General features: G+C 46.7%; 2 protein-coding genes and 1 long non-coding RNA gene across 7 annotated transcripts in view; 1 reads left to right on the top strand and 2 right to left on the bottom strand.

Annotated features, from left to right (window-relative positions):
• Positions 1-6,279: 6,279 nt before the first annotated feature.
• Positions 6,280-9,000, bottom strand: LOC102930861 (late histone H2A.1-like). 5 transcript variants are annotated; one of them, XM_043547924.1, is made up of 2 exons: positions 8,908-9,000; positions 6,280-6,875 (listed from the first exon to the last, which is right to left on the bottom strand). In XM_043547924.1, the coding sequence occupies exon 2, from the start codon at positions 6,861-6,863 to the stop codon at positions 6,462-6,464; it is 402 nt and encodes a 133-aa protein (XP_043403859.1). In that variant the 5' UTR covers positions 6,864-6,875; positions 8,908-9,000; the 3' UTR covers positions 6,280-6,461. The 5 variants fall into 5 exon arrangements, with proteins under 5 accessions (XP_043403859.1, XP_043403857.1, XP_043403856.1 ...); XM_043547922.1 differs by lacking the exon at positions 8,908-9,000 and adding an exon at positions 8,770-8,866; XM_043547921.1 differs by lacking the exon at positions 8,908-9,000 and adding an exon at positions 8,456-8,763.
• LOC122466111 lies at positions 8,887-23,122 on the top strand. Its single transcript, XR_006291380.1, has 3 exons — positions 8,887-8,979; positions 17,331-17,417; positions 21,113-23,122. It is a non-coding gene; the product is annotated as an uncharacterized LOC122466111 (long non-coding RNA).
• Positions 19,480-24,450, bottom strand: part of CRACR2B (calcium release activated channel regulator 2B) — a 76,291-nt gene continuing 71,320 nt past the window's right edge. The window contains exons 16-18 of the mRNA XM_043547926.1: positions 22,916-23,023; positions 21,356-21,432; positions 19,480-20,232 (exon numbers count right to left, since the gene is read on the bottom strand). Coding sequence (XP_043403861.1) covers positions 20,148-20,232; positions 21,356-21,432; positions 22,916-23,023 — 270 coding nt within the window. The 3' untranslated portion in view covers positions 19,480-20,147. The remainder of the gene's footprint in view (positions 20,233-21,355; positions 21,433-22,915; positions 23,024-24,450) is intronic.

The raw sequence follows: 24,450 nt of genomic DNA, 5'->3' as shown, positions 1-24,450 counted from the left end.
GAGGGAGTGAACCTAACAGGTAATGATCAAATAAGACACACCCCCTCTTTCTGTTTTAATTTTAACTTATTTTTTTATTCAAAAGACCAAGGCAAACTGGTTGTTGAAAGTTACCAGCTACTTCAGCCTCAAGAAAAGTCAGCTGTACAACAAAACATTTGTTCTGAGTTGTGTGTGTGTCCACATGTGTACCTGTACACACTTTTCTGCCACATTCCTCAGTGGCCAGTACACTTTGAGGATCAGACTTAACCCTCCAAACAGCTGGAGAAGGGAGGGGGCAGGAGAAGATAAAGAAGAGATGGGAGGAAAATGCTTAGCCTGTGATTTTGGACACACATTGACGGCAGTTGTGGGTGCCCAAATGGAGCCGCCAGCATTCAGCACTTCAGAAAAGTTTCTGAACCCTGTAAGAACCTGATAACCTATATACTCCCGTGTGCAATATTGCCAGCAGCAGGAGCTCAAATGTCATGAGTCAGGGCCCCAAAATTGAGGGGTGTTTGTTGTTGTTTTTAAAGAGAGAGAGAGTGTGGTTTTGGGTCTGTCCAGTGACCTTCCCCATAGGCCTGGCAAGAACAGTATTGCCAACTCTCCCAAAGTTTATAGAGTAACAATTTTTACACATATGCACACCCACTCACCCCACAGGAGCTCTCCCTGTGTGCCTGTAGGGCTCCTTACTTCTCCCCAAGTCCCAAGATTCCAGTTAATTCTGCACCCCAACTCTCTGTCCCCCTCATCCCAAGACTTATTCACCCCATGTGACACTCTGTACCTCAGGGGGACACCCTACACCCCCATGTTCATCTTTATAAAATGATTATGTGGTATCCAATGCAAAGTTTGTCATGGTGGGTGTCTTCAGAAGGCTCATAATGCACTGAGCATGGTTGTTATAGTAACTGTTACAGTAAGGTTATAATTTCATGTATATAGTTATGAGGCTGAAAATGTATCCTCCTGGCTTAAAGTAAGCCCATGCAAAAACTCTCCAAGAACAGGGAGGCAGTTCACACCTCGTCAGGGTATGGATGGGACAAACCTAGCTCAGCCTCACAGGAACAATGGACACTGGCTTAGGCAGCAACAAAAGAATCGGTTAGATCCTCGAGGGAGTCACCCCCTTCCTTTGGTCAGTTTGGGACTGCAATCAGGTAATGCTCACCTGCCTCTGGGGGGCGGCACGGCACGTGCGCAAAGCCAGGAGGAAAGAAAGGACACGATAAAAGGGAGAGATTTTGCCATGCTCTCTCTCTCCCACCTACATCTACAGACACCACCACCAAGGGACTGAAACGCTGATCAAAGGGGAGAGCCTGACTGAAAAGTAACCAGCCAGCCTGTGGTTAGAAGCATCTAAGTTTTTAAGGACATTGAAAGTGTTAAGAGCAACTTAGAATGCTTTTTGCTTTTATTTCATTTGACCAAATCTGACTTGTTACGCTTTGACTTATAATCACTTAAAATCTATCTTTATAGTTAATAAATCTGTTTGTTTATTCTACCTGAAGCAGTGCCTTTGGTTTGAAGTGTGTCAGAGGCTCCCTTTAGTAAAACAAGCCTGGTACATATCAGTTTCTTTGTTAAACTGACAAACTTATATAAGTTTGCAGCATCCATACCTAGACACTGCAAGACAGAAGTTCCTTGGGTTGTGTCTGGGACCGGAGATATTGGCTAGTGTCATTCACTTGCAAGTAGCTGGGAGCAACTTACATGCCAGAGACTGTGCGTGAACAGCCCAGGAGTGGGGGTTCTGACAGCAGAGCAAGGCTGGCTCCCAGCATCAAAAATGGGAGTGACCTAGCAGATCATCGGTCCAGATAAAACAAGAGGGGAACCTCACACCCCAGCAACCCTCCCACCAATGCTGGCTATCCCCATCCTTCAGTGTAGCTCTGCTTCTCCAAGGGATCTTCACCAACTCCCAGCTCTTGGGGGTAGGGGGTCCTACTGCAATTGCCCCCCTTCTCTCCCTTCCTAGGCTTGTGGCTGCCAACTTCCTGTATTTTATTGGGAGTCTTATGCTATTTGGTGCTTTTCTTAAAACCCCAGCTCCTAAAGTCATGGGATTCCATGAGAATCTCATTTTTCATTTAAAAAAAAAAAAAAAAAAAAAAAAAGAGCAAAACCAATGAGGAGTCCTTGTGGCACCTTAGAGGCTAAGAAATTTATTGAGGCTATAAGCTTTTGTGGGCTATCACCCACTTCATGAGATGCATGGAATGGAAAATACAGTAGACTGGTATAAATACACAGCACATGAAAAGATGGGAGTTCCCTTACCAAGTGGTTTCTAGCCCTCTGAGTTAGATAGAAAAGATTGAAGAGGTTACTCAAGTGCCCCCTAAAGGCTAAAAACCAGAAGAACAAAGCAAGCAAGCAAAACAGTTTCATGAGTTATTTTATTTTTTAAAAGGCATGCATGATTTTTGAATGCTTGGGGTTGCCAATACTGTAAAGGCATTGTTGTCATACATACATGTTACATCCTCCATCCCCCTTTGCATCACATCAGCAAAATTAATAGTGCCTAGCCAAAGGTTGTGCCCTTCGAGACTCCAGTCGCAGGTATACTTTTTAAGAGACACTCACGAAGGAGGTTTCTACAGTGCAGCCTAGAAATTTTGTCAGACTAGTAGATTGCCTCATCCCTCCATTATTTCCCATAAGCTTTAACCTAAATGCCTCAGCATTAGGTCAGCTCCCAGACTGCTGCGCTGGGCATCACAAAATGGGGAAGAGATGGCCAGCCCTCTGTAGAGATAGAGGTGGTTAGGGACTATTTAGAAAAGCTGGACGTGCACAAGTCCATGGGGCCGGACGAATTGCATCCGAGAGTGCTGAAGGAATTGGCGGCTGTGATTGCAGAGCCCTTGGCCATTATCTTTGAAAACTCGTGGCGAACGGGGGAAGTCCCGGATGACTGGAAAAAGGCTAATGTAGTGCCCATCTTTAAAAAAGGGAAGAAGGAGGATCCTGGGAACTACAGGCCAGTCAGCCTCACCTCAGTCCCTGGAAAAATCATGGAGCAGGTCCTCAAAGAATCAATCCTGAAGCACTTAGAGGAGAGGAAAGTGATCAGGAACAGTCAGCATGGATTCACCAAGGGAAGGTCATGCCTGACTAATCTAATCGCCTTTTATGATGAGATTACTGGTTCTGTGGATGAAGGGAAAGCAGTGGATGTATTGTTTCTTGACTTTAGCAAAGCTTTTGACACGGTCTCCCACAGCATTCTTGTCAGCAAGTTAAGGAAGTATGGGCTGGATGAATGCACTATAAGGTGGGTAGAAAGCTGGCTAGATTGTCGGGCTCAACGGGTAGTGATCAATGGCTCCATGTCTAGTTGGCAGCCGGTGTCAAGTGGAGTGCCCCAGGGGTCGGTCCTGGGGCCGGTTTTGTTCAATATCTTCATAAATGATCTGGAGGATGGTGTGGATTGCACTCTCAGCAAATTTGCGGATGATACTAAACTGGGAGGAGTGGTAGATACGCTGGAGGGGAGGGATAGGATACAGAAGGACCTAGACAAATTGGAGGATTGGGCCAAAAGAAATCTGATGAGGTTCAATAAGGATAAGTGCAGGGTCCTGCACTTAGGACGGAAGAACCCAATGCACCGCTACAGACTAGGGACCGAATGGCTAGGCAGCAGTTCTGCGGAAAAGGACCTAGGGGTGACAGTGGACGAGAAGCTGGATATGAGTCAGCAGTGTGCCCTTGTTGCCAAGAAGGCCAATGGCATTTTGGGATGTATAAGTAGGGACATAGCGAGCAGATCGAGGGACGTGATCGTTCCCCTCTATTCGACACTGGTGAGGCCTCATCTGGAGTACTGTGTCCAGTTTTGGGCCCCACACTACAAGAAGGATGTGGATAAATTGGAAAGAGTCCAGCGAAGGGCAACAAAAATGATTAGGGGTCTAGAGCACATGACTTATGAGGAGAGGCTGAGGGAGCTGGGATTGTTTAGTCTGCAGAAGAGAAGAATGAGGGGGGATTTGATAGCTGCTTTCAACTACCTGAAAGGGGGTTCCAAAGAGGATGGCTCTAGACTGTTCTCAATGGTAGCAGATGACAGAACGAGGAGTAATGGTCTCAAGTTGCAATGGGGGAGGTTTAGATTGGATATTAGGAAAAACTTTTTCACTAAGAGGGTGGTGAAACACTGGAATGCGTTACCTAGGGAGGTGGTAGAATCTCCTTCCTTACAGGTTTTTAAGGTCAGGCTTGACAAAGCCCTGGCTGGGATGATTTAACTGGGACTTGGTCCTGCTTTGAGCAGGGGGTTGGACTAGATGACCTTCTGGGGTCCCTTCCAACCCTGATATTCTATGATTCTATGCCTCCATATAAGACCCTTGTCCAATGCTCTTTCCTTCCTTAGGATACACTGGTAAGCGAGGGACCTAGATACACCATGCTGTCAAGTCTGATATTCTTTTATTTGCAGATGGGGGGGGAGGGGAAGAGAAATTCATTTGCAGTTATATCTATTGGGTGGACACCTCCTATCTGGATCTCCACCTCTGAGTCAGAATAGAGGTATCCCTCCTCCCAGCAAGGAGTGGAATAAATTCATACTACACTTGACCTAAGGCAATGGCCCAAGTCAGCTTATCAAGACCTACCTAGATTTGTAAAAGAATAAATCCAGTTGGTTTGCTTCATCGCTATTCATTCTTCAACATATAGTATCTCCATGGGATGATATTTATTTGGAAGACTGGCTGCCAGCCAGACACTAGACCAACCCTTGGTGACTGGGGGTGGCAGCCTTGCACATTAGGGTCTTAGTGGTCTACAGGAGAGAAAAGAGGGAGCCTTCTCCATGCACAGATCAAAGGGGTAGTAAAATGTAAGGAAGAAGTGATGACTGGGAAGGAAGAGGCAGATTTTAAGTGTACGTGCACTTGTCAAAGTAAGGGGGGAGAACTGCTCTTAGATGCGGGGAGGGAACTGAGGAAGAGTTCCTTGTCCTCTCCCTGACTTGGGGGAGCCAGGTTTACCTCCTTTCCTGATTCAGGTAGAGTCCCCTTCCTGTCCAACCTATTGGAATTACTGTGTATGTGACAGGAAGAAAAGAACCGTCCTCGACTTCTTTCAGATCAGCGCTAGGTGGAAGGGGGGAGAGAAGGAGGAGGAGCAGGAGGGCGGGGAAAGAGTGTTGAGATAAAGCAGAGAGCACTGTGGGAGGAGGTCAGTGTCTGGGGCCAGAGCAGAAGTGAGCATGAAACGAAGAAATTGAAGGAGAAGGGAAGAGTGGGGGAAATAATAAATAAATAAATAAATGGCTACACTAGGTCCAACTGGAAAGAGGAGCACACAGATATTTCAGTACTTGGGTAAGGTCAGATCCAGTCCTGTTTGGAGGTAGCCGTGATACTTGAATACAGCAGACTGAACAGGTAGTGATAATACACCCTCTGTACATGCTTAGGACAAGGCCATGAGGAGACAACCTAGTCTCACACCAGACTCCCCTGAGGCAGTAACCACATGGTTCAGTCTTGACGCTGGTGACATAGGAGTTTTGCCTAGTTCTGGGCCAGTTGAACATTCTCCCCTAGGTTTGGGGTAGCACATTGATGTCATTAGTTGCGGAGGTAAGACCACCACGACGCCTCTCACATAAGGCATTTCTGTTCTCTGCCTGCCTTGCATCAGGACTGCCCTTCTCACTGCTCCCCTGCTGTAGGATTGTGGAAATACCAGTGTTCTGCAAGGGCCTCCCTTCCTCCAAATCCTATTAGTGGTTGTATTATGGGAGCAATTGAGATTTAGGGCCCCATTGTACAAGGCACTTATCTAAGTAGACAAAAAAAAAGAGGAAGAATTATCCCTACTTTATGGGGGAGGAACTAAGGCCCAGATCCTCAAGGGAGGGAGGTGCCTAAATGCCTTTGAGGATCTGGGCCTAAATGACTCGTTCAAGATAACACAATGAAGCCGGTATCCAGGCCATACCTAGGGAGGTGCGGGACCCAGGGCAGAAATGATAATTTGTCACTTCCGGGACCAAGCACGCCCAGTGCTGGGCAATCACACTGGTGGCCCATGGGGCCCCCCCCAAAGCAGGAGGCCCAGAGCAGTCACCCCAATTTGTCATACCCAAGGGACTGCTCTGCCTGTATCAGAATCAGGCCTAAAACCACGTCTCCTGTGGCTAAGACACTAGACCAGTGCAGAAGACCATTTTTCTCTAAATCATACAAACCAGAGCTGGATTCCTTATTACAATCTACTGCATAAATAGGAATCACAAGAGCCAGATAGTCTAATAAACCTGTATTTCATACACCAAAAAGCGTATACAAAATCACCAGCCTGAATAAATATTCTTTAGCAGCAATACACAAACCAAGTGCACCAAGTGAAGCCTGTAGCACAGAACCCAGTCTCGGTGAGCCAGACCTCACCCCTCATTGCAAGGCTCAGCTGCAGCTGGAGGGGAGCTAGCAGGGGGAAGCTCTCTTTCTACTCGCAGACTTTTTGTTGGGTTTCTTGATCAGAAGCGGCTTCTCAATTCTGGGCGGGACACCTCCTTGTGGAATAGTCACATGGTTGAAGAGTTTATGCAGTTCGTCGTCACACTTAATGCCCAGCAGGATGTGCCTTGGCATGATGCGGTGGTAGCCCTTTGCCTGGGTCACGTACCCTGCTGCTTCCAGCACTTCGGCACTCAGGTACTGTAGCACAGAGGCCAGGTAGACTGCAGCACTGGGGCTTATTCTCACGGCATAGTGCCCCTTCTTCAGGTACCGGTGGACACGGCTCACAGGGAATTGCAAACCAGCCCTCTTTGACTGCGATCTTGAAGACCAGGGCTTTGCCTTCCTCTTGCCACGTCCAGACATTCTGTCACTAGGCTACAAGAAAGAGGGAACCATCACCCACAGCTGCACTGGCCAGGAGACTTGCGAGCACGTGTGTTAAGCTAGATAGAAGCCCCAGTAGGAACAAACCAGCATTCCAACACTCTAAACATGGTGAAAGGGGTAGCCAAGGACAATGTAGCAGCACAGTTACAATTGCTCTTCACCTTGGAAGCTGGAAAAATGTTGTACACCATGTTGGTCACAACTTGTTGTAGCCTGTGCAATAAATGAGAGCCTAGGTCAACAGCACAGGAAGTTAAAGGGTAAGCGTCCTGGGCAGTAACTTGCATTAGAGAAGTTTTGGTGTCCGAGGCTGGGTGCCAGCTATTGGTCCAGTATGTGAAGGAACAGATATTGCTCCTCTGGTCTGTGCCCTTTGCAGAGGAGAACTAGTTTAATCTGCCCCCACCCTTCTTTTTCACAGCTTCTCTGAACACCTACCGCACCACTGTCCTGTAGAGGAGCCCAGCTAGGTTGTGACGTTCATACTTTGAAGGCCTTCCCCTTTGCTGGGGACAGTTTCCCATGTGGCTGAGCAAACAGGCTATCAGCAGGGATAGCAAAGCCACAGGGGTGGAAGAGTCTGCTCAGAAAGCTGAGGGGTTAGGCTCTTCCTGTAGATTTTATCTGTTTTTCCTCCTTCCCCCATGAGTCAAGAGCCTACATCCCTCCCCATCCCATATCCATATTAGCCAGACAAGCCATATTTAAGGCTATTTCAGACACACAGCTCTTGGCAAGTTGTAGACTGGGCCTTCCAGTGCTTTTTGCTGACCCATCTGGGGTAGGGGGGGCTTTTCCATTACAGCAGATGGCCTGAGAAGAGGTACCCCTGCCCCGTGGTCTCTCTTTATCAGTAGCCTAATTTTGCTATGGAAGAGGGGCAGATGCTTCAGGGGTTTCAGCTGCTGCACCCAGCAATGAGCAAGGTGGAACCACACCAAGGCTCATTTGTGACACCCGGGGGTGCCACTCTCTTTACACTGCCTTGGAGCAGAGCTCCAGACCTATGTTTGGGGCTCTCACTTTGCCAGAGGCAGACATTAGGAGCCACTAATCAGCTTAACACCTGTTGGAGGGGGCACCATGAGACTAATATTAAAAACCATGGTCTCACCCTACACCTTGGAATTTGAAAGCCCCCAGGGCCTTGCTGATATGACATCTGCTGTAGTGACAGAGAGACCCCTAGTACGTGGGGAACTAGTTATAGGATAAAGATGGGTAACAATTTCTGTGTTTGACAGGGGGACCCCTGTGAAGGCCTATGTTAAGCCAGGGAGCATACTCACTGTGAACCAAGGTGAAAATTTCAGTTTTGTATGGATTTGAGCACCTCACTCTGAGCACTCATAAGCAGAGCTGAGAATTACAGGCTATTAGAGGCATTGCCTATACAGAGCTCACTGGGTCTAAAGAGAATTAATTGAAGGTAGACAGACAGACAGAGCCAAGCCACTTATTTAGGCACTCAACATAAGAGCATAAGTCTGAAATGCAGACTCAGTGCAAGATAGCTGGTCAGTTAGCAAGTGCATAGTACCACCTCTCCAGCCACCATACAGACTCACCATTACACATACCACACTTACACTGGTTCACTAGTGTCGAGGTGAAGTTCTGTCTGACCCAGGAGACTTACGCTAACAGCCTAAACTCATGCTAGAGAGAGACAGCCATATCCCAAGTCAAAGTTTAAAGAAGAATGCTTTGCCTGCCCCCTTTGGCAACAAAGAATATTATAGCAATCCACAGCAGTCGCTTTCCCCCTTACAAATCCTTTTCTTTATGTCTTTCCTGTTGCTTATTAAATCCCTCCTAACATCATACTACCCCAGGGCAGAAATCCTCTGCCCCAAAAGAAAAGAATAAGCCAATATATCACCTCTAAGGTTTTCACACCATTTCCTCCTAGCAGCCTGTTTCTGAGCCAACAAATATTTCAAGTAGTAGCCTGCAGCTGGTCCTTTTTAACTTTCTCACCAGTAAAGAGCCTCATTAGCACCACTTCCATAATACTTACTTCTAAAGCCAGCACCTGGATTACTGACTATCCATTCATCCCCCACAACTCTAGGAGAGGTAAAGGGAGATGGTAAGTAGAGGAAAACATTAAAAATCGCAGACTGAGCTGGTCAATTTGCTGATTAGGAAAGAAGAAGTTGTCAGTGGTTTGCTGTCAAAACTGTGAGACTGTATCGAGTGGGGTCTTGCAGGGGTCTGTCCTGCGTGTGGTACTATTCAATATGTTTGCTAGTGACTTGGATAATGGGTTGGAGAGTACGCTTATAAAACATGCAGATAACGCCAAGATGGGAGGCATTGCAAGAACTTTGGAGGACAGGATTAGAGTTCAAAATGACCGTGGCAAATTGGATAATTGTCCTGAAATCAACAAGATGAAATTCAATAAAGACAAGTGCAAAGTACTATACCTAGAAAGGACAAACCAAATGCACAAATAAAAAATGGGGAATAACTGGCTGGGTGGTAGTACTGCCAAAAAGAATCTGGGGGTTACAGCGGATCACAAATTGAATATGAGCCAACAATGTGATGCCATGAAAAGGAAGGCTAATGGGAGTTTTGTATCTAAGACATAGCAGGTAATTGTCCTGCTCTACTCAGCACAGTTGAGACCTCAGCTGCAGCATTGCATCAAGTTTTGGGGGCCACGCTTGGAGAAAGATGTGGATTTTTTGAAGAGAGTCCAGAAGAGAGCAACAAAAATAATAAAAGGTTTAGAAAACCTGACCTATGAGAAAAGGTTAAAAATAATTGGCCATGGTGAGTCTTAAGAAAAGAAGAGTGAGAGGGGACCTGACAACAGTCTTCAAATATGTTAAGGGCTGTTACAAAGAGGACGGTGATCAATGGTTCTGCATGTCCATGAAGGTAGGACAAGAAGTAGTCAATTTAATCTGCCATAAAGGAGATTTAGGTTTGAGATTAGGAAAGGCTTTCTAACTATATGGACAGTTAAGTACTGGAACAGGTTACCAAGGGAGGCTGTGATCTTCCTGTCCCTGGAGGTTTTTGAGAACAGATTAGACAAACAACTGTCAGGGATGGTCTAGGTTTACTTGGTCCTGCCTCAGCAAGGGGCTGGACTAGGTGACCTCTTGAGGTCCCTTCTAGTCCTACATTTCTGTGATTCTATATGCATAACTTTACACACATGTCTAGTCCCACTGACTTCAGAGGGACTAATCACATGAATGCAGGTATTTGCAAGAATGGGAGCTTAGATTTAAGCTGCTTTGGACAGGGTTATTTTTTAAGAGTTATGTCCACCTAACTGCACTCTCTAAATAATTATTTTGACTTCAGAGTGAGAGGACTGAATCTCAGTATATATGGGGCCTGAGTCTCCACTTCACGTACCTCCGGGGCAGAGTGAGTGTGATAGGGAGGTAGAATGTTGCTATGTCAGAATGATAATCTGTGACACCTGCTTTGCACAGGTGGACGTGACTGTGTCAGGTGCAGGCATTGGGGAATCAGAGTCTGTGGGACAGTGTTTGCACTGTTTCACATTAGTATAGTAAATACAGCCCTCTACTCCCCACCATTTCCCAAACTCCCAAGATGGGGTTGCTTAGTCTGCATCTCTCCGGCATCATTTTTATCCGCGGAAGAGAACAAAATTTCCCAAACCTTCAGGATGATGATCTTTGTCCCATGGGAAAATTCTAGTTTTAAATTTAGAAACTGGGGACTTTTCTTAACCTCTGGTTTGGTTTCTCAAACAGACGCTGTCAGGATAATCCTCTTTTTTTAATCATCAGGTTATTAAACTGGAAGAAGCCGAACACACTTGAATTCTTCTTGCCAAAGTACAAAACTTTGTGTGACCTTGTCTATTCATTGGAGCTACTGTATTTTCTCCTCATGCTTCTCTGCCTGTACTTGTGTACGTAACTGCACTCTTAGAAGAGACAACATATATTTCCCAGCCTGAAGGAGAAAGGGTTTTTAGTGTTATGATCCTAAAATGCCTTATAGGTTGTGCGCATGGGTCACTCCCCTACCAGGAAAATGCAGTCAGTTTGATGGTGGAACAGCTCTGGGCAGAGATCCCCATTTGTGTCACTCAAAATTGGAGTCATCCCCTTTTTCATTCATTTGTGCTGCAGCTTCCAGTAACAGCTTGCAAATTGGCCTGGTAGAAAATCTTCCATTGAAATGTCATTGATGAAAATCTGGGTTTTGGGTGAAACTAGAGATTTTGTGTAAAGTGTCTATTTCCCTCCAAATTTTAGAATTTCAGCAAAAAAACAAAAAAAGATTACAGTTTTCAACAGGTATGGGGTGGGATTTTTTGTTGTTTCCCCCCCACCACAAAAGCTGAAATTCTGCAGAGAAAGAATCCATTTTCCAACCAGCTGTATTTGCATACACAGTGTGAAACACTCCCTAGTACTTACACCGCCTATGCAGCCTCATAGAGCCCCAGTGCCACCTCACAATGTCTGACATGACAATGTTGCCTGGCTGTGTTGAATGCTAGGATGTGATAAAGACCCATTAACACATTTCCTGCACTAGAAATGGAAGTGAGTAATAACGTCTCCATTTGAATAACAGATGAAATTTCTGCGTGGTACACAATGTAAATAACCAAGCTGGAATTTGGCCAGGGCACTATGAAAAACACGTCTTACTCTTGTCAAAAGAATGCATGGGATTTTTAAAATATTATTAAAACTAGACCCAAGGGTGGCACGCAACCACGTGCCATGCATGAAGCAATAAATTGCTCCACACTTCTGGGGGTCTGGCTCTGTTAACACCACAATAGGGTCTGCCCCTCCTAATGATCCAAACCATGACTTCTAACCTTTAAAGATGAATGTGCGGGACCCAACATTCCTGTACTGCCTCAGAGATAAGTGTCCTGAGCCAAGCCCTTCACCCGTTGTCAAAGCCACCTGGTTGTATCACTGCACCAGTTGCAAACTTCTCAGCTTCCATTCCAGAGAATGTAACCTGCATAGCATACAGGCAAACCTTAAAATTTGGCTGCTCTGTATCACACAGGCAATTACCTAGGGCAGCCAAATTTTAAGGGTCTAGGCGCCTTTGTACTGATATGGTTAGAGGTTTGCCTGTATGCTTTGCAGGTTACAGAGGTCTGCCTGAGGACTTTGTACAGGGTTCTTCATAACCTAGGGCCAGAAAATATATAGAGTGGTATTTGTGTCTATTAGCCTATAACAGTGATCTCAGATCCCAAAAGGCATTCAAACCATGGGAGCTTTCAAGAGCATGTGTGCTCAAGACCGCAGATTTACATCTCAGCTAACAGAGGACCAGACCCTCAGTGTATGGTGGTGTAACTCCATTGAAGTCAATAGAGCTGTGCAGGTTTTCAGCATCTGGGGACGCTGCCAGGAAACTAACAGTAAAATGGCGGCTGAGACAGGGGTCCCTAAGTCCCTCTGTCACTGTCAGATTTCAGAGTAACAGCCATGTTAATCTGTATTTGCAAAAAGAACAGGAGTACTTGTGGCACCTTAGAGACTAACCAATTTATCTGAGCATAAGCTTTCGTGAGCTACAGCTCACTTCATCAGATGCATACTGTGGAAAATACAGAAGATGTTTTTATACACAGAAATCATGAAAAAATGGGTGTTTATCACTACAAAAGGTTTTCTCTCCCCCCACCCCACTCTCCTGCTGGTAATAGCTTATGTAAAGTGATCACTCTCCTTACAATGTGTATGATAATCAAGGTGGGCCATTTCCAGCACAAATCCAGGTTTTCTCCCGCCCTCCCCCCCACTGTCGGCTTTTGTGCTTCAGGGAGAGGCCATAGAGTTGCTCGGTCCCTCACTGGCAGCTGGAAAAGTGCAGTTTGCTTGTAATGGCAGAATTGTGTGTTCACCCCCTTATACACCAGGCTGTCATAGCCCAGCCGCATGGCGTTAGCCTTCTATACAACACCTCTCCCCTCTAGGGACCACAACATGAGGGCAAAATACAGCTGGTAAATCTCTGGGAAATAGCACTGGGCTGAGGAACGTCTGTGTTTTCCCTCTCCCCCCCATACTTTAGCTGCTTGGGATTCTAGCTGAAATACAGCAAGAGCCACATGAGAGTCAGAGGCAAACTCTCCAGTCTAACGATATGGGGTTTTCTCACTTCACCTGGAAACAAGATGAGCCCAGACTCAAAGGGCTGGCATTGTCAGGAGCCTTTGAGACCGTCTCCAGCACCGAGCCCACCGCTCTCGTACCTAACATTCTCTTCTACACCTAAGAAAAAGGACGCTCTCTTTGAAAACGTTCCCCAAACTAAATTTGTCACTAACCCGCCTCTTATTATTTAGTATTACACTAGAGGCCTCAACAGAGCTTGGGGGCTCTATGTACCTACATATAGTATGGGACAGATAAGTTTACGGCCTCTTAGGCATTGACCCCTTCCACCTGGTAATTTACACACTAGTTCGCCACTGCTATTTACTGGATGGAAATGGAACCACTTGTCTGAGTGTTAGAAGCTTGTTATTGGTTACAGGTAATGGAGCTTCTCTTAACTCTAGTGGGAGGGTCTTGTTCTATGAGGGGCGATCAGGAGAACTTGGGCTCGATCTCTGCTATAACCCTCAAGCAGCTGGGGTGCAGGATAGCGACAATGGTTACATTTCTGGCTGGTTATAGCTCATTTACAATACCAGTGAAAGTCCTGGTTATTATAGTTAGGAGTGTAGAACTATCCTGGCCCTCACAGCTAGAGGAATAACCAATATACAGTTGTATAAATAGTTTCAATACATCATGTATTGTCACCCTTCTTCCAGTTGGTGGCAGGCGTTAGGATCCTGCAGTTTGGCTTCCTATTGCAGGAGAAATCGGCGACACAGAATCTGCATATTTCTTATTGTAACTTGTTTTATTTATCCATACACTAGTCCTGGAACAGAGGTGGTCACAAACAACACCCAAGCACACCCCTCGTTCAGAACTCCTAACCTAAACACCAAGGCCCAGTTCCTTGCAAGCAACTTACCCCAACATTAACTCTCACTAGAGAGATTAAGGCTGTGAGAAATTGCCCCTGCTGTTTGCAACAGCTCTCCCAAAGAACTGACTTCACCAAGCTACCGACAATGCAGCATTTCCACCAAGCCCGTACGCTGCTTCCGCAAAAGGAAAAAGAACTTGTAAGACCCTGTGTAACAGCATCAGGTGGTGATCCCTCTCGTAACAATGTTATATTGTAAGTAGTAAATGTGTTAGCCCATGTTTTTGTACATGCAGTCTGTGTTCAGCTCTGTTCTACGTTGTTGATTCTGTACAAAGAGCACAAGAGGTGTTAAGTTCATTATCCGCTAGCAAAGCTGCGACGTGCTCTTTTCCACTGGTAGTGAATGCGAATGGCCCGGGTTCAGATCCTGCCCCATGGCACAGGCTCACACTGCAGTTGCAATATACTGCAATATATGCTCTGTGCTGGATGAGACAGAAAAGAGTTCCTCAAGTTTTGATCAGCCTGTAACTGTATCACGTACCACCTGCTGATCAAAAAGGCATCTCCGAGTCTCATTACCGACAGCAGCTAAGGGAGCTTCTCCTGCAGCTCAGGTAAGGGGCTTTGACCATGTGCTCATGGTTTCTAGCCTCCCCCCTTCCTCCCCACACACACAAAGCCACTTAGCTTTATGGGTCAGCTAATGAACCTGACTGCTGTTTTTGTGTATGAGGCCATGGATCATTATACAGTGCCACACAAGGGGGTACTACATGGTTACAGGTGCCTATTGGAGGAGACCTTCCTTGTTGGAGGTCATCGGGGAGGCAGTTAAGGCTATTAGATGCTTTTTGAAGAAGAAGAGAGAGCCCCAGGACTGCTATTACTGAGCACAGAGTAGCTGCTACCCTAGTGGTCACTGCACCACTAGTCTCTGGCTCACTGCATCAGCTGGGACACCTGGCCTATCAAAGTGCCACTGCACCCAAGTTCCAGTGTATTCAGTAAACAGCATGAATCCCATTAGCAGTGAGGTGAGGAAAATACCCAGCAGACTAAGAGGGGTAGCCGTGTTAGTCTGTATCCACAAAAACAATGAGTCCGGTGGCACCTTAAAGACTAACAGATTTATTTGGGCATAAGCTTTTGTGGGTAAAAAACCCACTTCTTCAGATGCATGGAGTGAAAATTACAGATACAGGCATAAATAAACTGGCACATAAAGAGAAGGGAGGTACCCAGGGTGAACCACATCCACCCTGACTGAGTTGGCCTTGTCAACACTGGTTCTCCACCTGTAAGGTAACTCCCTTCTCTTCATGTGCCAGTATATTTATGCCTGTATCTGTAATGCCCAAATAAATCTGTTAGTCTTTAAGGTGTCACCGGACTCCTCGTTGTTTTTCCAGCAGACTTAGATGTTTGGCTACTCCCTCAAGTCACAGCTTCCATTTCCTTAGTGATAAATGTTCTCATTCCTTCCAGAATCCAAATGCAGAGAGCTGTTTCTAGGGAAAGCCTGTTCTGCGGCTGTGTTGTAGGTGACTCAGAAGGCATTCCCAACCCAGGACGTTCCTGGGGAGTTCTGATCACCAGCAGTCGCCACAGAAGCCTGAGTCATTGCCGTGGCGTGGGAGGGATCAGGCCATTAGCAAGGAAGCTATCAGGCCAACCAAATATTAGGGCTGAGGCATTTATTTATTTTTAAAGTTTATAGAAGGGGAAATTTGGTTGGCCTCCTGGTAAGGGAGCCTTTAAGTTTGTTCAGAAAGGTCCCTTGCAGCTGGAGCTTCACTCTTAGATGTGTGGTCCCTAAACAGGAACACTTGCTGGTGATCTGCAGAGAACAGACTGGTCACATGGTGCTGGGTTCAGCCTTGTTTCCAGCTGCTACCTTGCACTAAAAGCAGCTAAAAAACACTTTCCTTACCTTGCTTTTTCTACATCAGCCACTGCAATGGTCACTCCAGAGATGCTACAGGCTTATGAATGGGAGTGGGAGGGGAGATGGGTCGGAGCAGTCCGGAAGAGGAAGGGAAGAGTCCACCACACAAACATTTGAAAAAAGAAAAGGAGAACTTGTGGCACCTTAGAGACTAACCAATTTATTTGAGCATAAGCTTTCGTGAGCTACAGCTCGAAAGCTTATGCTCAAATAAATTTGTTAGTCTCTAAGGTGCCACAAGTCCTCCTTTTCTTTTTGCAAATACAGACTAACACGGCTGCTACTCTGAAACAAACATTTGAGAAATTAGATCAGACATGAATGATATCTGACTAGAACCCCCTTTCTCTCCATCCCCTAGAGCAGGGTCCAGGCCCAAAGTGTGCTAATAGCACGTTTCACTATATAAGTAAGTTTCACAACTGAAAAGACTCACTACACACACCAACTAAGTTTTAAAATGTCACAACAACCAAGACATAAGACCAGGATCTTCTACTGCTTGGTAAGATTTTTTTCAGAGCTGCTAATAATTCAGGATGGGCAGTTCCCACATCTCCAGGAAAGGGAAGGGTAAGGCAGGAAGAGAGGAAACAGAAGGATAGGCCTGAAGTGCGATTAGTTTGTGTTATTTAACAGCAGCAAAGAACGGTCACAAAACAATGAGTGTTAGCAGCACAAGGGCAAGCTACGATTCTCTGAGCAACAGCTCTACAGGCTGTAAACAGCCTTCAGAGCACACAACAAATACAAAAGCTTCATTAGGCTAATTAAAAAGCGGAAATCTAACATTGCCACTGGGGCTGATGGATAAGAAAAGTCATTTTCTCATACGGAATTAGTGAGCTACATTCTTGGCAAATCAAGGCTGGATTTCCTTTGAGAAATTAGAGCCTGATCCAAAGCCTAACAAAGCCAGTGGGAGTCTTTCCAATGGCACCATAATAACAGCATAATGGAGGACCCTCCTTCGCCCCTCTTCCAGAGTATTTTCCTTAGCACTGTTCTGCCTTGTGGTTTCTCAGTGACACACTTTTAATGGCAGCCAATCCACCCTTTATTGTGTACCACGGGCCTGGCAGGATGTGCCTTGTAGAGATTGAGGGAGACATCTGCATTATTGTTTATGAATATCATCTACACCCCAGTTTACCTGTTTAATATTATTCTGCCTGACTGCATAGAGCTAAATCGAAGTAGGTTGTTGAGGGGAAACAAAACAAAGATCAGGTATCAGGCTTCAAAATAAACTATGATACATCTGAAATTTTTGGACTTAATATTCCCAAAAGGGTCAAATGTATGTCAGCTGCACACATTTCAATGGGTAAAGGGAATCTTTACAATATTTAAGAAACACTACTGTGGTGACACATGAAAAGCTTTTAAAGGCAAATTACCCTCCAATGTGGAACAAAATAATTAAAGATTTTGAAGGAACAGAATAAATATGAAATTTTTGGCTAAGCAGGGTATCCTAGGGGAAGAGGAATGGCCTCCTAAAGTTGTGGTTTTTATTTCAGTGCATTTCTCTTGGTATCCCTGATGTGACTTTAAGAACATGGCAGGATGCACTAGTAAAACTCAGATGGAAACATAAAAGACAAAGGGTGAGTTCAAAACTTCTGTGGCACCCTACAAAGTGGGGTGGACTAGCTTGCCCTGATTTGGCTTGTTGTTGTTATACATCACATTTAAAAGATGTGGTTGTGACAGACATTACAACCACAGGCTGTAACTTTGGGGGCACATAATGTATTATGGTTCTGTACCGCCGGGGGCAGGCTGAGTTCTGGATTTAGCCATGTTTGGTCAATTTTCCAAAAGTGATTTAGGAGCCTGAGAGCCATTCTCAAAAGTGACTTGGTCCTTGTCCACACACACACACGCTGCGCCGTTTTAGTGCTTAAGGTGGTACAACCCACCCCCATAGCGTGGCCGCAGTTATACCAGGATAAAGGTTTTAAACCAGCAGGACTTAGTCGTGTAAAGGAAGGGGAACGGCTGTAGTGGTATAAGCACCTTTATCCCAGCGTAATTGGGACCATACCAGGAGTTATACTGGTTTGTGTGTACTAATAATGAGCTCCCCTCCTCCCCGCCCCAACCAATGCAGTTACTGTGATACAAAACCAGTGTGCAGCGCAGACCTGAGGCACTTAGGCGCCTAAGTCTCATTGAATGGAAAGCGGGCTTATGCTCCTAAGTCTCTTGTAAAATGGGGCCACCGTCAAAGCGCTCTTGAAAACGTTCCCCGTTGTTTCATCCCTTCGCTGTACGACACTGAGCTACACCTGTGAGATCCCACCCTTCCCACTGAAGCCATTCATGACTTGGAAATACAGGAACACGCAAGCGCCCGATCCTTTGATTAGCCTGTGGAAGCAAAATGTGTCAATGGCGGCTTTTGACACAACTGCAACACAGCAAGCCTCTTGTTTGCTTGCGGCTCCTGCTTCACTGATACCTGAAGCAGGGGACAAGGGTCTTAGTGCCAGGTGTGTGCTCTATAGGGATAACAACTAGAGCTAGTCAGGAGGTGACCCCCCTCCTGAGCTATTCGGGAGCTGCCCCCAGCAAGGGACAGACAGGCGTCTCCCCGGGACAGCGGCAACATATCCTCAGGCACAAAAGGGCTGCAGAGCTCTCTGCATTTGTCACAGGCCCTAACCCACTGGGGTTTGGTAGCTTGGTGTCAACGGGAGCTAGATCCAACCCTCAAAGTCCCAGGCTAGCTGCAGCCCCAGCCAGAATTCCCCCAGAGGTCAGCGGCTTGAGATTGGGCAGGTTTGTGCTAGCCTCCAAACTGCACCCGCAGGCAGAATCCTCGCACCTTGAGCAAAGGAGAAAGCTAGTGTCAACCTGCTCCAGCGTTACCGTCTCAGCTGGCTGCAGTTGAAGGATTGACAACAAGCATTAGGGCCATGACACGTCCATGTTCCTACCTAGAAAGCAGGAAACGGGTTTTGTTATAACCTTAGATCAAAATGCTACGAGGGACCTTCAGAACTATAAGCATTCACTACTTGAACTAGAGCAGTGGGTTTCAAACTGTGGGTCGCGACCCAGTAGTGGGCCGCAGAATGCCAGGCATTGGGTCATGGCGGCTCTGATCAGCACTGCTGATCGGGCCGTTAAAAGTCCCGTCGGCGGTGCTGCCCGGCTAAAGCAGGCTAGTTCCTACCTGTTCTGACACTGCACTGCGCCCCGGAAGCGGCCAGCAGCAGGTCCAGCTCCCAGGCCGGGGGGGGGCCCACGGGGCTCCATGCGCTGACCCCACCCCGAGCACCAGTTCCACACTCCCATTAGCCTGTGGGTGGGAGCCGCACGGAGCCGCTTGTGCCCCCCGGCCTAGGAGCTGGGCCTGCTGCTGGCTGCTTTCAGGATGCAGTGCAGTCCACTGTCCCAGGAGAGGCAGGAAGCCTGCCTTAGCACCACCACTGACCGGGAGCCACCCGAGAGAAGCCTGTGCCCCAACCCCGTGCCCCAATCCCCTGCCCCAGCCCTGAGCCCCCCCCAAACCCAGAGCCTCTTCCTGCACCCCAAACCCCTCATCCCCAGCTCCACCCCAGAGCCCTGACCCCCTTCTGCACCCCAACCCCCTGCCCCAGCCCAGAGCCCCCTCCCACATCCCAAACCCCTCATCCCCAGCTCCACTGGGTCGTGGGCATCAACAATTTTCTTCAACTGGGTTGCCAGAAAAAAAGTTTGAAAACCACTGAACTAAAGGACTACCTCCTTTAAGGCTCATTGCTAGGAGACTCAGTGGAGCAGCCACTAGAAGGAGACAAAGAGCCACGCAGGTCACATAGCTGAGTAACTCTGATTAGTCAGTCCGCTCCCAAAGGCCAAGCAAACATCACCTTTAAGACCCACCAACACTCCCAGTGCTATTTCCAAGTTTAAAATAATCGTCTCTTTATTACAGAATTGGACATTGCTTTAGTGGATTTAAAACGGAGTGTTAGGGGCGCCCTCTGTTCTCCTGTGTTTGTTTCCCATTGGGGGTGAGACACAAAAGGAACAAGCAAAGAGGAGAAGCAATTTCTGTGCGGCCCATGTAACGGCTCAAGCAGTATGTCCCTGGAGTTGGGGGGTGGGGTGAGGGGGATGCTGGAGCTGTAGGAGAGCATAGGGGCGGAGGGAGATTAGAATTATTTTGTTGCACATAAGTTTTGTTTTGTTTTAACGTCTGGATGTTCCCTCTTGGGACAAGCTTGCACCTTCCTTGAGTCCCTGTGGAGCTGATAACAACATCAGTTCTCAGCTAGCTGGGAGGCAACCTGCTTAGCCAGCCATGTGCAGCCCCCACATGCTCCGGAGAGCTGCTCTTTGCTCCATCACATGCAGCATCCCTTCCTCTTGTGGTAATCTTCCAGGTGCAGGGCACTTTCTTTCTGCTTGTCCTCTTGAGCTGTCAGCAGCCTGGAATGATCAACAGATTAGCAGTTCAAGAACACAGCGGCCTGAATCTGCCTGCTTCTTGCCAAGTCATTCATGCCCTGTGGTCCCCATCAGGCAAGAATAAACTAGATGTTGAAGAGTGAAGGGAAATAGTGAGAGCTGAGCTTCTGTTGGAGTTGGGCTACATAAAAGACAGACAGACAGACAATATTGGTGAGAAATTCCAAATGGATGCAGAGGAGGAAGTAGCATCTACTAGAGGAGACAGTGTGTCATAGTGGGTGGGGCACTGGCCGACGACTCAAAAGATGTTGGATCTATTCCTGGCTCTGCCACTGGTCTGCTGGGTGACCTCGGACAAGTCATGTGCCTCAGTTTTCCCATCTGTAAAATGGGAATGCTGGATCCTTTGTAAAGCACTTTGAGCTCTACTGATGAAAAGATGTATAAGAGCTAGGTGGTATTATTATTACACTACATTAGAAACCCAGCAGGACTTCCTGCTTAATAAACCGTTAACTACTAAAGTGGGTCAAAAATTGTAAAAAGACTTTTGCATTTCAAAGCTTTCAAAGAGAAATTATTTTTCTTTGTTTCCCAAAAAAATGCCCGTGAACTTTTTGAAGCAATTTAAAAACGAAAATTTTTCAGATTTGACATTTTTTGTTTCCCTGCCCTTTTCCCATTTTGCCACTAAAAAAGAAATATGAAAAAAAGTAGAAGAAAGGGAGAAAGGAAAAACTGAAAAAAAATAAAACCTGACAATGAAAATTGTCCAGTTTTCATAGAAAAACCCAGAAATTTAATTTGGGGAATTTTTTTAAAAGGTCTTTTTTGGCCACAAAAAACAAACAAAACAAAAGTGGATCACACATTTTGACAAGCTCTGATCTTTCCTTAGGTTGTGACAGTGTCCACACAAGATGCTTTCCAAACACAGGGGAAGACAACAACCACTCCCCTGGCATGTTGACCCCTCAGCCTGTTGAGTCACCAAAAACAATGCGCTAATCCAAGTTCTCATCTGGGACCAAGTGCTATCTCAGATGAACACCCCTTCTCCTTGCCTGTACCTGAGAGAGGTTGTAGCAGCTTGGCCCTGGCTGAAAAAGATCCAAGGGTGATGCTGTTCCGCTCCACTCACCTTGCCATATGCCGCATGGGCTCCAGGATGTTATAGCCAGTCATAGCGCTGCACTCATAGAAGACAGCCTTGTATTCCTGCTGGAAGGGAGAGTCAGAAGATAACTTCTGCCGCTCTCAACCCCCCACCCCACCTAGTCTCTCTCCCTCTCACACTCACACACACACAAATGATCCTTCCCCATCTCCAGCACTTACAACGGATTATCGTCCATGTCCCCACACACAATGTAACGCGATTCCGCTCCAGAACCCTCTGGGGTTTCACAGAATGCTGCGTACATGCCCCCAGTAATACTGGCATCACAGAGTGTCATCCCGTGAGTGGTACAGACACGTTCTTTTTCAGCAGCTGGAGGCCCTGGTGTCAAGAGGGTGTCAAAGCTCTAGCAGCCAAGGGGAGCACTGGGTTGGGTCTTTTAGCAGCTGGAAGGACCGGGGGAAATGCCCCCTCACTGGCCGGTGTGTGCTGCCATGCAGCAGAACATAGGAGAGTCAAGATCCTGGTCGGGTGCAATTTGGAGCACACCTCATGCGCCACTATACGATTCAATGCAGAAAGGCCCCAGTGCAGGAGTCTTTTCGGCTAAGGGGAGGCAGGGACCACTAGGCATTGAAACGAGGAAAATAAATTCCCATTTCATAATCAACCAGGGCATTCCTAGCAAAACTAGGGTATGCCAAGAGCGTGGAGCCTGGACTGGCAGACTTGCTAGATCCCTGGTTAAATGGCCACTATTTCAAAGGAATGTTGTGGGCTGCACCCTCACCCTGAGGAGTCAAAGTCATTTTAAGGATGCACCGAGCCCAAGCACAAAGAGACCTGAAGTCCCTCCAGAGCCAGGGTCCATCACAAGCTGGCCACTTTATATTATCATTAAGGCTAAGATTTTGTCACGGATCTTTTTAGTAAAAGTCACAAACAGATCACGGGCAATGAAGAAAAATTCACGGAAGCCCATGACCTGTCCCTGAATTTTACTAAAAATATCCGTGACAAAATGGGGAGCCCAGTTGTGGGGTCCCCACACCACCTGCAGAGGTTGGGCAGCTGCAGGGACCGCTCTGAGCTCTGGGGGCCCCCACCGCCTGTGCAACCTCTGAGCTCCAGGGTCCCCTGGCTTGGAGTTCCGGGGTACCCCCACCACCCGTGGCAGCCAGGAGCTTTGAAGCTCCTGCGGCAACCAGGAGCTGCAGCCATGCCTCCCATGGTGACTGGGAACTTCGGGGAGCCCGCAGCACCCTGCGGCAGGAGGACCCCGCAGCTCCTGGCCGACAGGGCTGAATTCACGGAGGTAGCTGGAAGTCACAGATTCCGTGACTTCCATGACCTCAGTGAAAAAATCGTCATCTTAATTATCATTTAAGGACTTCACCCTGCACCACTGAAGTCGAGGGGAGCTTGGCTGTTGATTCCAGTGGGGGCAGGACCATACTCTGCAATAGCCGTTAGCATGCGAGAGTTCCCTCCCATTTCCTAAATATGGCTGTGAGCACGCAAACCAGACCAGAGCGAAATCTACAAAACCTTTGGATTGGGGAATAGCATACAGAGCCGTACCTTCGCCAGCCTTTCCCCCTCCATCTTGGGCACGTGCTGGGTCTTTCCTTCTGCTGCATCTGTTTTGTTTCCGAGCAGCAAGATCATGGCCCCATCCTCAATCCCTTCCTGCAGGACAAACGGAGCAAGGCTCCCGTGAGAACCGTTTGGAAGACAGGAGTATCTCGGGGCTGGATCCTGATCCTGCTGACATGAACAGGAGCCTTGCCATTAGGGTGACCAGACAGCAAATGTGAAAAGTTGGGACAGGGGGTGGGGGTAATAGGAGCCTATATAAGAAAAAGACCCAAAAATTGGAACTGTCCCTATAAAATCGGGACATCTGGTCACTCTACTTGCTGTTGACTTCCATGAAAGCAGGATCAAACCCTGTGGGACCTGCCAGGGCACTGGGAGATTTTTTTATTTAGGAACTGTTCTGCACGCTCTTCAAGTGACACTGGGAAAGGAAGTTAAACTATGGGAATGTTCTGATTCCAAGTAGTTGATTTATCAAGCCTTAATGCCAGAGTTTTGGTGAGTGGGCCAGGGAGGAGATGGGATTTTAATTGGGGGGAGGGAGGGAAGAAAGGAGTTGTATTTAGTTTCACTGACTTTTTGAAAGAAAGAAAGAAAGAGAAATCTTCCCTATGAGAATTTAAAAGTCCTGCCAGTTTTTCCTGTACAGCCTGAATTTCCTTGGTCTGGAGCCATTCAGCTTGATGCCTGCTGAACCCAGCCATCCTTAACTGAAAATCCACAAGCTAAACAGGGTAAGCAAATTTAAGCCCTCACATAGCATTTTAGCAGCAGCTGTCATTCAGGATTCACATCTGAAGTCCCTTATTTAGGTAAAACCCCCATATAACTTCACTGGAAGTGAACTTGAATAAGAACTTCAGAATTTGACCCTGGATCACTTCCAAATTTAAGGATTCTACTCTGCACCATCCACAACATTTGAACTGCTCAGGCTTAGAGTCAAGTGAAAAGTATGGGCCAAATCCTCAGAAATGACTAGAGATTTTGGATGTCTCAATTTTTGGGTGCCCACAGTGGCCTGATTTTTGGAGAGCAGGTACTCAGCCCATTCTGAAAACTAGGCCCCTTTCAGGTTTCAAGTTGGATTAAAAAAAAAAAAAGCACCTGAAATCACTAGACATTTTTGAAAATCTTGGCCTTGAATCCTTAAAATTCCTTGGAAAAAAATGAACAAGCTATTTCTAATGGGTATGTGCAAACTTGTTGACATTATTCATAAAACTAACTGAGCAGATTTATTTCAACCTTGGCTTGATTTTTGTGTCTCAGCATGATCTACAAACAAGCAAAGTTTGACATTCTCAGCTTCAGCCTTGCATCACCCATACACAAAATATCTACTCAGAACATGTAGGGAAAGTATTCACCCCTTTCCTCTCCCCACAACTCAAATATATCTGAAATGATTTTGCTTTCAAACTTTTGCACACACACACACAAAAAACCCTTGCAAATCGACAGAGATTTTTGCAGAATAACGTCACCCCAAAAGAATATGTTTGTGAAAGTTACAG

Source organism: Chelonia mydas, chromosome 6, assembly GCF_015237465.2.
Source record: "Chelonia mydas isolate rCheMyd1 chromosome 6, rCheMyd1.pri.v2, whole genome shotgun sequence".
Classification (NCBI taxonomy): Eukaryota; Metazoa; Chordata; order Testudines; family Cheloniidae; genus Chelonia; species Chelonia mydas.
The sequence above is the reverse complement of the archived record's forward strand: the minus strand, read 5'-3'. Positions and strand labels throughout refer to the sequence as shown.